The sequence below is a fragment of the Aphis gossypii genome, unplaced genomic scaffold (assembly GCF_020184175.1).
Source record: "Aphis gossypii isolate Hap1 unplaced genomic scaffold, ASM2018417v2 Contig00322, whole genome shotgun sequence".
In the NCBI taxonomy this organism is placed as follows: domain Eukaryota; kingdom Metazoa; phylum Arthropoda; class Insecta; order Hemiptera; family Aphididae; genus Aphis; species Aphis gossypii.
Window position 1 is genome coordinate 61,844 of NW_026083065.1, and position 16,198 is coordinate 78,041.

Below are 16,198 nucleotides of genomic sequence, written 5' to 3' on the forward strand. Positions count from 1 at the left end.
GATGTCGAGCACTCATTTATAAACGATAGTGAGAGATCACTACACGTTTTTGGTGTCAGGTGTGGGGTCACCTGAAAGAAGAATTTTGGTATCCAACCCAAAATCAAGTACATCAGCGGACCTCGAGTGTGTCAACATCAGGATCAACGGAAGGAGATCACGGATAAGTTGCGACAAGTCAACAAATCGAGCCTAGCAGCGAAACGAGCCGCAGCGCAGTTTTCAAGCAGGACAACCACAGGACCGGACAAACAATGAACACTTTGTAAGTTGCCGTATAAGCAAATAAATATTTTAGTATATGTCTGAGAGTCCTAATCGGTGTTGGGAAATAATTAAATACAACCCACAAACTTTACGAACAACCATCATGAGTGTAACGTTAGGAATTGAATCTGCAATACGCATGATTCCGACCTTTACGGGGGGATCTGAGACAGATTTAGCGTCATATATACTTGAATGTAATTATATAATGGAAAACGTCCACGAAACTCTTAAACCTATGATTTTCAAACGAATGTTAACAAGTTTAAAGGGGGAAGCTTTTCAAGCCGTACGCTATCGCACAATTCCGGATTGGCCCGCACTCGAAGCTCATCTTCGGAAAGTATTCGGGGCAACGCACTCAATCGGTTTTTTACAAACAAATCTATACAATATTAAACAAAAATACGACGAAGATATTAAAAGCTTCGCCGCACGCACCGAAAAATGTTACCACGATTTGGTAAGCGCACTAACGGTAGGGCTAAATAAAAATGACGCTGCCGCAGTCGCGAACACGCATAAATCGGGAGCGCGCAATGCATTTATTAACGGGGCACAACCCGCAATTCGAAGTTTGTTACGAGCGCGAAACGTTCTTACTCTTGAAGAAGCTATTACGCTTGCTATCGAAGAAGAGGAGGACATAAGAAACTTAAATAGACGCTTTAACACGAATAAAAATAACGGGAAAAATAACGCGAATAAAAAAAATATTAAATGCAATAAATGTAATAAAATGGGGCATTATGCAAACGAGTGTCGTAGTAACGCGAGCACATCGGGCAGCACAGGTTTTAGAAATCCCATAAGTAATCGCGACGAAAAACCCGTTGTAATAAAAAAAGAATATCAAGGACAGGTCAGGTTCTGCACATACTGTAAAAAGAATAACCACACTGTTAAAGATTGTAGAAAACGCAGGTATAACGAAGGAAAAAATAATAGCACTAGTAGCAACGAGAATGAAACCGAAAATCCACTACTAGTCAATTAAACCGAACCGTCAGTGAAATAAAACAAAACCACGTAAGAGTAGTTACTAATTTCGAGGAGGAACACATAATCTGTAGTTCACATAATTTCGATCCTCAGCACATTAAATTATTAATCGATTCAGGTGCAGAAATGAATCTCATTAAACTCTCCGCATTAAACGGACAGGTAGTTATTAACGAATGCGAAAAACGAACTATCAAAGGTATCAATGAAACACCTATTTTTACGATCGGGACTATAGTTACGACTATGCAAATTAGCGAAGTAGGCGTCCTTGTAAAATTCGACGTCGTGTTCGACGATTTTCCAATAAACGAATCAGGTATAATCGGGCGAAATTTCTTAAAACAAAACAAGGTCATTATGGACTATAATAAAAATACGTTAACCATACCCGAACAAACCGGTTTAAAAGAAATTATATTACCACCACGAAGTAACTGTGTACTTCTCATTAAAAACGACGAAAATATTAAACATGACGCGATAACTATAAAAAAACAAGACGTTAACGAAAACGTTATTATAGCAAATAGCATCAGTCCGGTTAGCACTAACACAATAATAAGCAATATAATAAATATTTCGGAGGAACCTTTTATTATTGACGAGCTAACAACACGACATATTGAATGGGAACCGTATCATGAAACCGTACTTAAAGCATCCTTTGCAGATAACGACCAAACGGATCGCATAACGAAACTAAAAAACGAACTTAACACGGACGATTTAAACAAAGAGGAGCGCGATAATATTTTAGAACTCTGTTGTAATTACGCGGACCTGTTTTACTTGCCCGGCGATTATTTAAGTGCCACAGATGTAGTGACACATACAATAAACACGCCGCGATGCACAAAACCAATTAACATACGTCCGTATCGTTTACCTTGGGCGTACCAAGAAGAAATCGAAAAACAAGTTACGGAAATGAAAAGTAATAATATAATACGCGATTCTAAATCACCATTTAACTTTCCATTAGTAGTAGTAAAGAAAAAGAATTTAGATTCGGCAGGGAAACCCAAGTTACGAATTTGTGTAGATTTCCGAAAGCTTAACGAAGTCACCGAGAACGAAGCGTACGGATTGCCGAACTTGCTCGAAATTCTCGAATCTCTGGGGTCGTCTAAATATTTTAGTACTCTAGATCTAGCTTCCGGATATCACCAAATTAATATCGAACCATCTGATGTGCATAAAACTGCTTTTTCCACTAAATCGGGTCACTACGAATATTTACGTATGCCATTTGGACTAAGTTCAGCACCCGCTACTTTTACTCGCGCGATGAAATCCGTTCTTATGGGTCTAGAGGAAATGTGCACAGCGTATCTTGACGATATCGTAGTACACGGATCCAGTCTAAACGACCACCAAAACAAACTCGAACAGGTTTTCAATCGACTGCGCGTGCATAGATTAAAATTACAACCTCAAAAGTGTTCTTTCTTACGGAAAGAAGTTATCTATTTGGGACATGTAATTAACGAAAACGGGGTGTCACCAGATCCTAACAAATTAAAATGCATTAAAGATTATCCAAAGCCTAAAAACGCGAAAGATATAAAATCTTTTCTAGGACTACTAAATTACTATAGACGTTTTGTCGACAATTTTGCGAAAATAGCAAAACCACTAACTTACTTACTTAAAAAAGACGTACCATTTACATGGACGGACAATTGCGAACATAGTTTCCAAGAACTTAAAAAGGCTTTAATGAACCCGCCACTGCTAGCCTATCCAGACTGGGAAGCAGGGAAATTTAATTTGTGTACTGACGCTTCACAATATGCCATAGGAGCCGTACTTTCTCAAGGGAACGTACCTAATGACCAACCTATAGCTTACGCGAGTAGAACACTAAACAAAGCCGAAAATAACTATAGCGTTATTCAAAAAGAATTGTTAGCCATCGTATGGGCCGTGAAATATTTTAGACCATATCTCTATGGCCGACATTTTACCATAATCACCGACCATCGACCTTTAACATACCTGTTTGGTATTAAAGACGCATCGTCTCAATTAATGCGCTGGCGATTACAGTTGGCTGATTATGACTATACTATAAAATACAGGGCAGGACCGGAACACTCAAACGCAGACTGTTTATCGCGTATCCGAGTAATACAAACCGATACAACAGTAAGTAATAAAACATTCGTAGAATTTCAAACCGCGGAAGACAAACCGATTTTTAATTCAAAAATTGTAGAGGTTAACGACAACATTAGCAAAGCCATTGAAAGTGAAACCACAATTATACCGATACCGGGGGACAAAAAAATAACTCATCCCGATGTAAGAGGTATCGTAAATAATGTCGATCCTAATAAAATACAATTCACGGACGAAAACCGGTTTTGTGTAATTTCCGATACGTTGCCTCTGATAATTTTCTATAATATGCTAAAAACACATAACACGCCTCTTGAACCAGAGGGCGTGTACCAAGCAATAGTAAACATTAAAACGTATTGTATTAATAACGGCATAAACGCCTTTTCAACCATTAAATTAGACGGTCAGTCCTCTCTAACGAATTACGCACGAATCAGAACAATGTTCAGATATATTTTTAAAGGTACAAACATTGTAGTTAAAATATATAGTGGTAGACAATATACAGAAGAAGAGAAACAACAAATAGATGACGCCATTATTGGTTAATTTTATTTTATATAATATACTTATTCATTGTTTTATTAAGCTAACTCAGCTTATATTAGCATTTTTGATGTGTAAACATCTATGCTATCGGTTTGTAGTACGACCTTCTTGGGCATGATAAAGTAAATAGGTATGACAGCTATAGGACGAGTTATGAGATATTTGGCGCAAGTCGGCCATATTGCTTTTCTCCAAACGCTTATCAATACAGTAATACTATCAATTTATCATGATTCATAAACAAACAGACAACTAACAAAGTACAAACATTAATTTTATTTAAATCATACGTTTTTTTTTACATTTGTGTGTTATTTTATAAATTTTTGTATTTTTGTATTATTTTTTGTTTTTGTTGTTTTGCGGTCGTTTAAAAGCTCATTGTTTAATTTATTCATACGAATAAATGTTCGTGTTCGAACCAAACAGCCAAGAACATCTGTTGGTAAATCATGAAATTTTTCATTAAGCTTTTTGACAATATTTTTTATAATATTTGGATGTTTTGATAGACCATTGCCATGAAGATCTTTGAATAAAGACTCCATTGTATGAGCAGCATTAACCAATGTTCTTGATGGTACCGTAAGATTACCCATAGACAAATGTTGGATCCATGAATCTTTGGAACTTTCTTCATCACTCTTCAAGAATGGGTATTTATGAAGGAATCTATGTGCTACATACCCTATTACATACTCAACACTTTCACTTTCAATTTCATCGAATTGTTTAGTTTCTTCCATCTGTAATTTAATATTATTGTAGGTATTTTAATTATAAATTGTTTATTAAAATAATAATATACTTCTAATTCAAATTCATCTAATATATTCATATTGATTTTGTCAATGTCTACAACTGATCGTCCACTTTGATTTTCTAATTCAGCCAGTTCAGTTTTGGAACAGTCATTTTCTAAAATATGAATTAGTTGTCTAGTAAGACATTCTTCTCCAGTAACCAAATTATCTTCCGACCCATTGGTAGTATTTCTATTTACTGTAAATACTGTTTTACAGTGTTTCCCTAGTATGTACCATCTAAGGCTGCATTGATGTAATTAATTATTAATGTAACTCCTTATTATGTTTAGTGTATTTAATAATTATTATGTTTAGTGTATTTAATAATTACGTACCAATATTTGAATTGTAAAGCTGTAATATTGTTATAAGATGAACCACACATTCCTTTTAAAAAACTAAAAAGGTTTTCAATAATGTCTTGATTGACTTTTCTAGTCATTATATAATCTATTTCATAACTCTTCATATCATCAAGTAATCCTTTTAATGACTTATTTGTTATGATAACACCTATTTTATTAATTAATTTTTGTTTTAAAAAATAATGCTTGTACATAATTAATAAATTTACATATTTTTAAATTTAGTGTTTACCTTTTTGGAATGGTAATAACGTTTTTTTGGAATGTACTCGCATATTAATTATGAAATCATTCATTCTATCGAGCAACTTGTTTTGGTTATCTTCATCTAAATCATAACTAGCTGTATGTTTGTCATACTTCTGCTGTGTGTTTAGCAAGTCAAACCAATCATTAATTAATTTAATTACATCTGAGGCCTAAAAAAATAACAACATTCCAATTACATGTTGATTGAACATTTTTCTTTATGTTTTACTATTGCTAGTGTTGAATTATTCAAAATATGCATAAGTATGATTATTTTAACATCTAACAATATGTAATTATCAGAATAAATTTACCTCTTTCCAATTATAATTGTTGATTATTCCTTTATTTCCTAAATAGCTTATAGCTTTGGCCACACTATTTCAGAATACATGCGCTGCTAATTTAACATTCATCCTTGCTGTACCTTCTACAGATAAATGTCTCTCTGATAGTTTGTAAGCAAATCTATAGTCTTTATCACTGTTAACTTTTAATAGCTCATACATTATATTCTTGCCAATATACTTACCATTTGGTAAGACAAATCCTCTAAAATATAATTTTTTTTATTTATTTCAATAGGTATAATAAATTATTTTGATTTCATTTCATATCTACTCACTTATCAAGAAAATGATTTCTGGCCAATTTCAGCAAATGAGGCGCATCAGCAAAAGCATATATGTTGCTTTTAGTAATAGGGTGTTCAAATGATGTTTTCCCTATTGATATACCTAAGTTATGCCATAGTCCTACATTTGATGGACCCATATCACTAACGATAGCTATAACATGGTAACCTACAGAATGTAAGCTGATTATGATGGTGTATAAAATATCTTTTGTCATTGGCGTGTCATAATTATAATAAACGGGTTGTTTCCAAGATGCAATAAGTCCTATTAATACATTTATCAATATTAAGATATGTAGATCTTTGTACATTAGTCTAGAGTATACATTATTACCTCGGACAACAACAGTTTGTACACATGTGTGTGGACCCAACATTTGTTCATTTTTTTTATCATAACAAATTCTCTTTGAAATGTGAGTTTCGTCAAATGAAATTATTGTAAGCTTTTCATTAAAACTCATTGTATCTCCTTATATTTAAAATAAAAAAAAATATTATTGACGTTAACGTCTTTTAAATATTTTTGATGATTAATAAATACCTTTTGCTTTCATTAAACAAATTACACTAGAAAGTATACCAGGTTCAACTAAAAATTTTGCTGCTGACATTCTAAGTGTTGATAATCCTAGTTATAAGTTAAAATGATTATATATTTTATTAAATATGTTCAAAAAATGTATTGAGCATTACAAACCGGGTAAAGGAAATTTTTTCTCGTCTCGTAAAAATCTATATGCTTTTGGGGAAATGCTCCTTATGGAAATAGCAGAAGAAATGTCATCAGATGTCCATTTAAAAACTTTTTTTTTAGGATTTAGTAGCATTTCTATTTGTGTTGGACTAAATATGTCTTTTAATGTTTTTGAAAAACGGATAATAAATCTTTCTTCTTCTTTATTACAATATCCCTTTAAACTAATTACTAATTTCCATAACTTTTCATTTTTTAAAAGTAAAGTATCATTTTTATTTTTCAAAAGCACAATTTCATCTTTTAATCTATACATGGGTAAAAATTTTAAAAATCAACAAACATTTTATAATATAATAATAATATTTATTTTCCAGTAACAATAAGCAACAACATACATAAACATAAATATGAACATTCAACATAAAGTTAGATTATCTCTAAAGATACTACGTTGTAGATTTAATTATGTTGATAGTAGATGTACAAAACAAAAGTTTTTGGTATAATAGTTAAGTTTTTTTAATTTGATAGGTATATAAACTATTTATAAGATAATAATAATATTTATTTTCCAATAACAATAAGCAACAACATACATAAACATGAACATTTAACACATAGTTAGATTATCTCTAAAGCCACTACGTTGTATATTTAATTATGTAGATAGTAGATGTATAAAAAAAAGTTCTTTGTACAAGAGTACATTTTTTAATTAGTTATATAAACTATTTATATGCAATCCCACATGAACTAAAAACCAATATTCTCCTGGTTGAGTAGTTGTATCCAATTATTTGATTCTTTAGTCTCGTTAACATTAAATTAAACTAAAGCAATTATAATAAATAATAATGGCATGCAAACATATATCCAAATAAAATTAAATGTACACAAATCTATTATTAATTTTAAGATTTTACTTTTTACTATATTCTTTTTCCATATCAAATTCCTCAGTAATTGAGCTAGGAAGCTGTATAAAATCATTATTAGAGAAAGACTCATTTGAAATAGGGAATAAATTACGACGACAATTTATCCCTGAATTAACTTGAGGCGAGCTATTAAAAAAAGATAATTATAATCATTTACATTATACTAAACAATATTACCTGTTATTTGCATCTTCATTGGTGACTATAAATGTACCACTAGGTGTGGTTACTTTAGTAACATTATTGTTTGCATAATTGGTTGGAGTAGTAGATAAATACGGCGAACCACGTATGCTATAAAAAAATACACCAAAAATTAAATGTTGATTAGTTAGTATATTATACTTACCTTAAAGGTATTGCATTAGCTTTAAGTCTTCTAGCTCGTTCTGGTGAATAACCTGCAGCTTTTTGAATATCTGTTTTCTCAATAATATCACTTTTAGAAAAGTGCTTAGTACATACAACGGCTGAAAATATTTTGATAATATTTTTGGTAGTAATTGTAAATATACTAATATCCTATGAAATTCTATAATATTAATAAAGTAATACATATTACCCGTTCTACAGTTAATTTTTTTTATGTTAGTGCCCTTTGTTATTTGCAAAGTCCATTTTTCACATAGTTTTTCGTCCTTCGGGAAACTATGTAGATGAATAGAAGGATCTTTTATTATATTTTTACTCCTACTACCACTAAGACAGCCATCAAATATACATAGAGGCATATAGAATTCTTCACTGATACTTTTTGTGTGTACAGTAAAGTGTAAAGAACAATGTATTAACAATTATATAAATGTATAAAATTATAAATGTCAATTTTTAAGTTTGAAATTTGAATTTGGTATCGGGTATACAAATTTTATCAGATAAGATAATGACCAAATCTGTTTACTGATAAGAAGCGGAGAAAAGCAATATGGCTTCCTGCGCCAAATATCTCATAACTCTTCCTATAGCTGTCATACCTATTTACTTTATCATGCACGCCACGTCTTAACATGGCTTTACATACCACGCCGTGGTAAGACGTGTGAGGCGGCTCTGTACACATTAATACAACTCGTGTAATACCATAGTATGCGCTAAAACAATTTAGGTAACACACTTTGAACGCTAATTTTTGTCAGTCAGTACCATTTCTCTATCAAAAGAAGTAAGATCAACGTTGTAACTACATTATGGATTCTTCGTCAAGTTCATCTGACAGTGATTGGATAGAAGAAATGGAAGAAACGGTTGTAGCAACATATATTTTAGATCAAACCTATAAGAACCGTCGATTTTGGGTTCACCCAATCAACAAGGAAAGGGATGAAAAAGGCATATTTGTTAACTTATTTCCACAGTTAATAAATGACCCGGAAAAGTTTCATCAATACTTTCGTATGTCGTATGGTCAATTTACTGATTTACATAATTTGATAAAGGACGATATTAAAAAGCAAAATACACAATTTCGGACACCGGTTCCATCTGAACAGAGATTAGCTGTGTGCTTAAGGTAAGTAATTAATACAATTTAATATTTTTTTGTTTGCATAATATATTATTATTAATTAAAGAAGACATAGGTACTTATAATATTATGTTAATTAAGGGATTCGTATTGGTTAGAACTTTCTTCTGAAATGTATTCAAAATTTTGTTGGTTAAGACGTAAGTTGGTGTGCAGGATTGGACGACAGTAGTTTTGACCTTCATAAATATAAGTCCGGCCGTTTGAATTTGCTGATGAGGTAGACCAACTACCTTCACTGTGTTCTGGATGCAAACTTAAATTTTGAGGTTGTAAATGTGTTGATTGGTTTTGAATATGAGTATTATGAAATACTGGATTGGCTGTTTCAGCTGTTTGATGGTTTACTGCTGTGTTTTGTTCAACCTCCAATAGGTGGGCCAACTCTGTTTCCGAAACCTTATTGCATATTTCCATACGAAGTTTAGCTTCTTTTGACTTTGGTAGACGCTTTGCTATTTTAGCCATACTTAAGTAAAATAGCTCTACATCATCATGCCCAGAAGATTGCTTTTTTTCGTATTTTTCTTTTCTTATGGCTGCATTTTCCCTCATTATATTCACCATTTCTCCAGCGTGATCTATTTTTTTCTTTTCATTTGCGTTTCTTTTCTGGATTCAAAACTTTTTTCTAGATCTGAATTATTAGATATATCTGTAGACTGCGATTCCACATTTATGTTATAGGAAGTATTACCAGTTGTATCAGAGAAAACATCGGAATTTGGTCGCAACGTATTACTCGGAGATGGACCCGTTTCTAAATTACTGTGTATTCTAAAATTAAATTTAAATAAAATAAAAAAGGATAATATTTAACTTTTTTTATATATTTAATACTGGGTATAACAAGAAGACCTGATAAATTAAATTACTTTTGTTACAATCAACAATCTATATTTATATAATTTATACCTTAGGTACCTATAATTCAATATTATTTTTAATATTGTTCAACATTATTTTCGATTCTGAACGAAGTGATGAATAATTGATTTAAAATGATATATATATATTTTTTTTTTGAAGTGTCGATAAATTTTGATTGCCCAAAAAACTTGAAAATTTAATACGAAATTTCTTATAAGTTGTTCTTATTGTAGTTAAAAATAAATCAAAAATCGTTGGTCATCATTTATTTTTTTTATAAGCGTTTAAAGTTCATATTTGTATTATGTACCTACCTATGTCAAAATTGCTAATAATTTTGTAGCTAAAATGTATAAAAAATTTTGTACAAATAGTTAGGAGTTGAAAATTTAATAAGATTTTTCGTAAGTTTGGCTTACATCTTTAATTTTCAATTTTTTTTTAAGTATTATTATAGGGCCAAAAAAATTTTATCGACACTTCAAAAAAAATTTTTCAGAAAAATTGAAAATTTCAATTGTCTATAAATAGCTCAAAAAAACTCAAAATATTTTGAAAATTAAATCATGTAAAGAAAATGCCAATCTAAATAACTGGTAAAATTTTCAAGTATCTACGATTTATACTTTTTGAATAATAACAAATATCAAAAATCGTTTGAGGCTAAACCGTTATTTAACGCGGTTTTGTAAAAATTTAAATTTCAAACACTTATAAAAATGTTTTGTCTGAATCCGGTAGAGTTTTTTTTACAGATATTTGAAGAAAAATTTATGGAGAACCTTGTACCAAATTTTCAAAACTTAGTTATAAAAGAAAAAAAATTTATGATTTTTCAACTTCAAAATTACTTGCAAATTTTCGCGTTTTCAACAGATTTCGTAAAAATTTGAACTATAAACGCTTATAAAAAAAAAATTGTGACTAACGATTTTTATTTTTTTTTTTAGCTACAATAAAAACAAATCATAAGGAACCTTGTATTAAATTTTCAAAACTTTTTGGTCATCCAAAAATTTTTTATCGACACTTTAAAATAAAATTTCTCAAAAAAGTCGAAAACTGTTGGAAAATAGTTACACACAAAAAAAAAAAACACACATCATTGTAAAATCAATACATTCATCACTTCGTTTAGAATCTAAAAGGTATCTAAGGTATATGTACAAGGTAGACGTCTGTAAATTATATAGAAAAAAAAAAATTTTAAATATTGATTAGAACAAAATTTTTTTAATTTTTCAGGTATTCCTATATACAGTATTTTACACCCTCTATATAGTCTATATCTTTTATAAATTATAATATTATATATTATATATTACTCTCGGTTTTCCAAAAAGGGCAATATAAATTCCATTTGTTGGGAATACTTCCAAGGTGGAATATTCTTAGTTGCTTGACCACTTGTTTTACTTCTACGTCTTCTAATAGCATTTAGAAAACAATTTCGCAATTTTGTCCATTCTGACTTGCACTTATCAGCTATTATAAAAAATATAAAATTATGTGTTCAAAGATTTATGAATTTATTTTAACCTATCCTAACCTGCATAACTTAATTATAATTAATATTGATATTAGGTATTAAATTAGATTAATATTAATTAGTTTATATTACAATTTTATTGTAAATAGTTAACTAATAATATCATTGAGTATTGATACTATAGTATACTATCTATACTCAATGCTAATATACATTACTGCTTGAAAACACATTTTATTGTTCAATATATAATTTGAATAATATAATTTTTTTTTTTTAAATAATTAATAAATGTATTTATTTATTTATTTATTTTCATAATTTTTTTTAAAATTATTAAGGTAATTTTTTTTAGTTTTTAGGTAATTTTACATTTTTTCTGTTCTTTTTTTATATTTCTTATGATAATTATTAATAATAAATAGGTTAACTATTATTTTAATAGTAAGTTTTAAGTACCTATATAATATTCTTATTTTAACTTCTAAATATTTAAATATTTGCAGATTTTTGGCTACCGGGGAATCTTATAGGTCTTTAGCTTTTAGTTTTCGTCTGGGATTTAGCACAACCAGAGAAATCGTTGAAGAAGTCTGTGAAGTCATCTGGAAAACATTAAGACCAATTTACATGCCGAAACCTACCAAAGAAGATTGGCTTAAAATTAGCAGAGAATATAAAGAATTATGGAACTTTCCCAATTGCATTGGAGCTCTCGACGGTAAACATATCAATATTCAATGTCCCATAAATGGTGGATCGGCATATTTTAATTATAAAGGAAGTAATTCGATCGTATTACTTGCTTTGGTAGATGCTCACTATAAATTTATAACTATTGATGTGGGTTCTTATGGTCGAAACTCTGATGGACATGCGTTAGCTAAATCCGCATTAGGAAAAGCATTAGAAAACGGTACATTAGATGTTCCACCTGATACACCAATTGAAGAAAATGGAGACCCAATTCCGTACGTAATAGTTGCAGATGAGGCGTTTCCAATGAAGTCATATCTTATGAGACCATATAGCAGGGCAACTTTAGATGGAAATGAAGGAAATAAAATTTTTAATTACAGGCTTTCTCGTGCAAGACGTGTTGTGGAAAATGCATTTGGAATACTTTCAAATCGTTGGAGAGTATTCCGAACAAATATTCAAATACAACCGAAATCCGTAGACAACATAGTACTTGCTGCATGTTGTCTTCATAATATGTTATGCCAAAGCCATGATTTCCAATTGGATGAAATAAATAATTATGAAAGTACCCAAGGTTTTGTAAATATGGTACCAATAAGAGGAAATAGCACCCAGAGATCATTTGAAATACGTGACAAATTTAAAGATTTTTTTACATCATCTGGGGGGGCAGTACCATGGCAGTACGAAATGGTTCGGAGAGGAAGAATTAATGATTGATCAACGATCCGAAATAGCAAAATGCACCTAAACCTTGTAAAAAATGTTTTAATTAAAAATTTTTCTTTATACTTATTTATACTTTATACAGGTAGGTCGTATGTACAATAAATAAAAACATAACTATTAAAAATTTATTTTTCGTATGATGTATTATGTATAACTGCTTAAGAAATATAGGTATGACACGTATAATAATATGTCAATATGCAAGTATGTATTCCTTATTATAAATTATTAAAAACCTAATATCTTACCTGGCATTTGTAAATTTGCACCAATCTCTTCCCATGCCTCTTTACGAATGCTATTATCTTTATAGTCGACAGAAAAAATGTCGTATAAAGATTTATGTTCACGGACATTTTCAATTAATAACTCCTCAAATGAAGACATTTTCAAAAAGATAGGAGAAACAAACAGCATCGACCGATGTCTGAAGTAAAATGATCGTATTTTAATTAATACAATACCATCACACGTCACACGTTTTTCAAAATTGTTTGAAACGCGTGGCGTGGAATTGAGTGGGAACGCGTTGTGTGTTATAAATATGATCACAAAATCGAATAATATTTAAAAATAAATGAGTTAACACGCGATTTGAAATTATCGGCGTGTTAACGCGTGGCATGTTAAGACGTGTTAAGACGTGGCGTGTGAATAGTGTGTCCCGGCCATTACAGTGACAAATAATACTGATCTGTCGGGCGTTTATAATTTGCATTACTTTTTAAGGTTGTAGTTTTCGTAACATAAAACTAAATAAAAGGGTCTTGAACCATCAAACATTGTAATTTACGCTATTATTCACCTTAAGATTAAGCATAATTATGTATATCATATAGCCGATGCGATATTAGTAAATTTATTAGCTGGTAAATTCCAACAATTAAAGTTGAATATGTGGCGCAGGCCGCAGATTACATACAATTAATTTTCGTTTTCTGTCGTAGCGCATAACCAAAAGCTATTATTTATGTGATAGGTACTAGAATATTATATGTATCCAAAAATAGTTAAACATAAATCCTATCGGTTATAATATCATTGGGCAGTGGCGTCACTAGGGTCCAAATTTTAGGGTAGCAAAGTTTATTTTTAGAAAGTGAAAAAAAAAACTTTTTATAGGTTTAATCACTTTAATCATTATTTTGTATAATAAAAATGCATATGTATTATGTATATTTAAAATTTTAGATAATCACAAACTATAATTCATGATAAGACCTCAGCTAGAATGAGAGGCATTGATGAAATCTGTCTTTCTCTCTTCCCCATTCCGGCACACCACCCTCTATTTGGTTAATAATAACCGTTTATATAGCGATATTTGCCTATCCATTCTTTATTATCTATGTATAGAACTTGGTATGACGTATAGTGTATACTGTATACACTGTTTAATTGTCAGTATTGGACTTATCACAAAATATTATAATTTTGGACACAATCACAATAATTGAATAGTCAATAGAATATAATATACATAGTCTATGTTCGTTTCCACTTGAAAAAAACATTGAATATATTTTTAAAATCTAAGATTTTATTTGGGGTAGCAAAACGATACCCTTGCTACCCCAAAAAAATGTCTGGGGTAGCAAAGATACCCCTCCATACCCCTTAGTGACGCCTATGTCATTGGGTTTTCCATAATATTATTGATACAGTCGTCGTTCCGCTGATTACCGATTGTCGACTATACACAGACCCCTTAGACCATCTTCGTCTAGAAGACATTTTACTCTATGGCCTATGCCCGATGCCGCTGCGTGCCGTTTGTCGTTTGTTATTTTTTTTCATTTTGGTATTCGCGTTTTTCGCCTCGTCATTCGCGTGTGTGTTATTTTTGTGTTATATCTACTTTTCTGCGTTGTATTTTTACGATCTAGTATACACTTCAACAATACTAGATACTGTAAATTGTAAGTATATATATCAATATATCTATTTTTTTAGTTTGTAAGTATAGAACTATAATTTTAATTGTATAAATTAATTTTTAATATATATATATATATATAAAAACAACATGCATAGACAAAATTTTATGAGTAAATCTACCAAACGAAGGAGATTATTGGAAGAAACAGCAAATCTATTAGATAATTATACTGAAATTCCTCCACTAAGTGTAAGTGTTTCTAATGTATTAATTAAAGATAATTTAGAAGATAATCCTACTTCAAATATTATCGATGGAAGTACAAATCCAATATCTCATTATTCCAATATTATTAAAACTTCTAATATTAATAAAAATGTAATAAATCAAATTGTATTAAACAAAGAAATCAATAATTTAGAAGAATTTACCACAAACAATTCAAATTGTGTAAACACTTTTGACAATAGAGGGGAAACATTTGAAAATTTTCAACAGTTAGATTTGAAGAGTGAATTAAGTAAATGGGCGGTTGAGTATGATGTACCTAATAATACACTATCAGGTTTATTAAAAGTTTTAAAAAAACATAATTGTTTTAGTAATTTTCCCAGTGATGCTAGGACTATTCATCAAACTAATATTAATAATCCATATAGTCAATCTATACTAGTAAAAACTGTATCACCTGGTGTATACTATCATTTTGGATTAGCAAACGGAATACAACAAACTATAGACAAATGTTTTTCTGATGAAACTATTAAGTTAGTAATTGGAGTTGATGGTCTGCCCTTGGCTAAAAGTTCAGGTAGTACTTTTTGGCCTATCTTAGGTTATATAAGGCAATTTAATCAAACTGTGTTTCCTATAGGAATTTATTGGGGTCATGAAAAGCCAGGTGACAGTAATATTTTCATAAATGATTTCATAGAAGAGGTTAGGGATCTCATTTTGAATGGACTTACTGTTGAATTATTTGATAAAGATAAACAATTAGTTAAGTTAAAAAAAAAAATTGCTATTGATGCATTTTGTTGCGATGTTCCCGCTAAGGCATTTTTATTAAAAACAAAGGGTCATACTGGGTTTTATTCTTGTTCCAGATGTTCAGTACAGGGTACTTTTTTACTTAGACGTGTTTGCTTTCCTGATTTAGAATGTTCAAAAAGAACTCACCAAGATTTTTTAAATAAAATTCAAGAGCAATATCATACCCCAGGTCATATTACTAATATAATTAATATTCCTGGTATTAATGTTGTTCATGACTTTTCTATTGATTATATGCATTGTGTACTTTTGGGAGTTATGAAAAAAATGCTTACGCTGTGGAAAGGAAGTGGTGAAATTGGTAGAGTTGG

General features: G+C 30.4%; 2 protein-coding genes across 2 annotated transcripts; one reads left to right on the forward strand and one right to left on the reverse strand.

Annotated features, from left to right (window-relative positions):
• The first annotated feature begins 8,696 nt into the window (after nucleotides 1–8,696).
• On the forward strand, nucleotides 8,697–13,627 carry LOC126553772 (uncharacterized). Its single transcript, XM_050208888.1, has 2 exons — nucleotides 8,697–9,150; nucleotides 12,031–13,627. Exons 1-2 carry the CDS (start codon nucleotides 8,828–8,830, stop codon nucleotides 12,944–12,946), a joined length of 1,239 nt encoding a protein of 412 aa, XP_050064845.1. The 5' UTR covers nucleotides 8,697–8,827; the 3' UTR covers nucleotides 12,947–13,627.
• On the reverse strand, nucleotides 11,357–13,342 carry LOC126553773 (transcription factor Adf-1-like). Its single transcript, XM_050208889.1, has 2 exons — nucleotides 13,204–13,342; nucleotides 11,357–11,520 (listed from the first exon to the last, which is right to left on the reverse strand). The coding sequence occupies exons 1-2, from the start codon at nucleotides 13,340–13,342 to the stop codon at nucleotides 11,357–11,359; spliced, it is 303 nt and encodes a 100-aa protein (XP_050064846.1).
• Nucleotides 13,628–16,198: the final 2,571 nt, after the last annotated feature.

What these genes read in the sequence shown, in the direction of transcription:
- LOC126553772 (XM_050208888.1), top strand. Translation starts at nt 8,828, where the DNA reads ATGGATTCTTCGTCAAGTTCATCTGACAGTGATTGGATAGAAGAAATG. An exon ending in AGATTAGCTGTGTGCTTAAG is followed by an intron (nt 9,151 to 12,030) that starts GTAAGTAATTAA and finishes AAATATTTGCAG; the next exon opens with ATTTTTGGCTACCGGGGAAT.
- LOC126553773 (XM_050208889.1), bottom strand. Translation starts at nt 13,342, where the DNA reads ATGTCTTCATTTGAGGAGTTATTAATTGAAAATGTCCGTGAACATAAA. An exon ending in TGCAAATTTACAAATGCCAG is followed by an intron (nt 11,521 to 13,203) that starts GTAAGATATTAG and finishes TTTTTATAATAG; the next exon opens with CTGATAAGTGCAAGTCAGAA.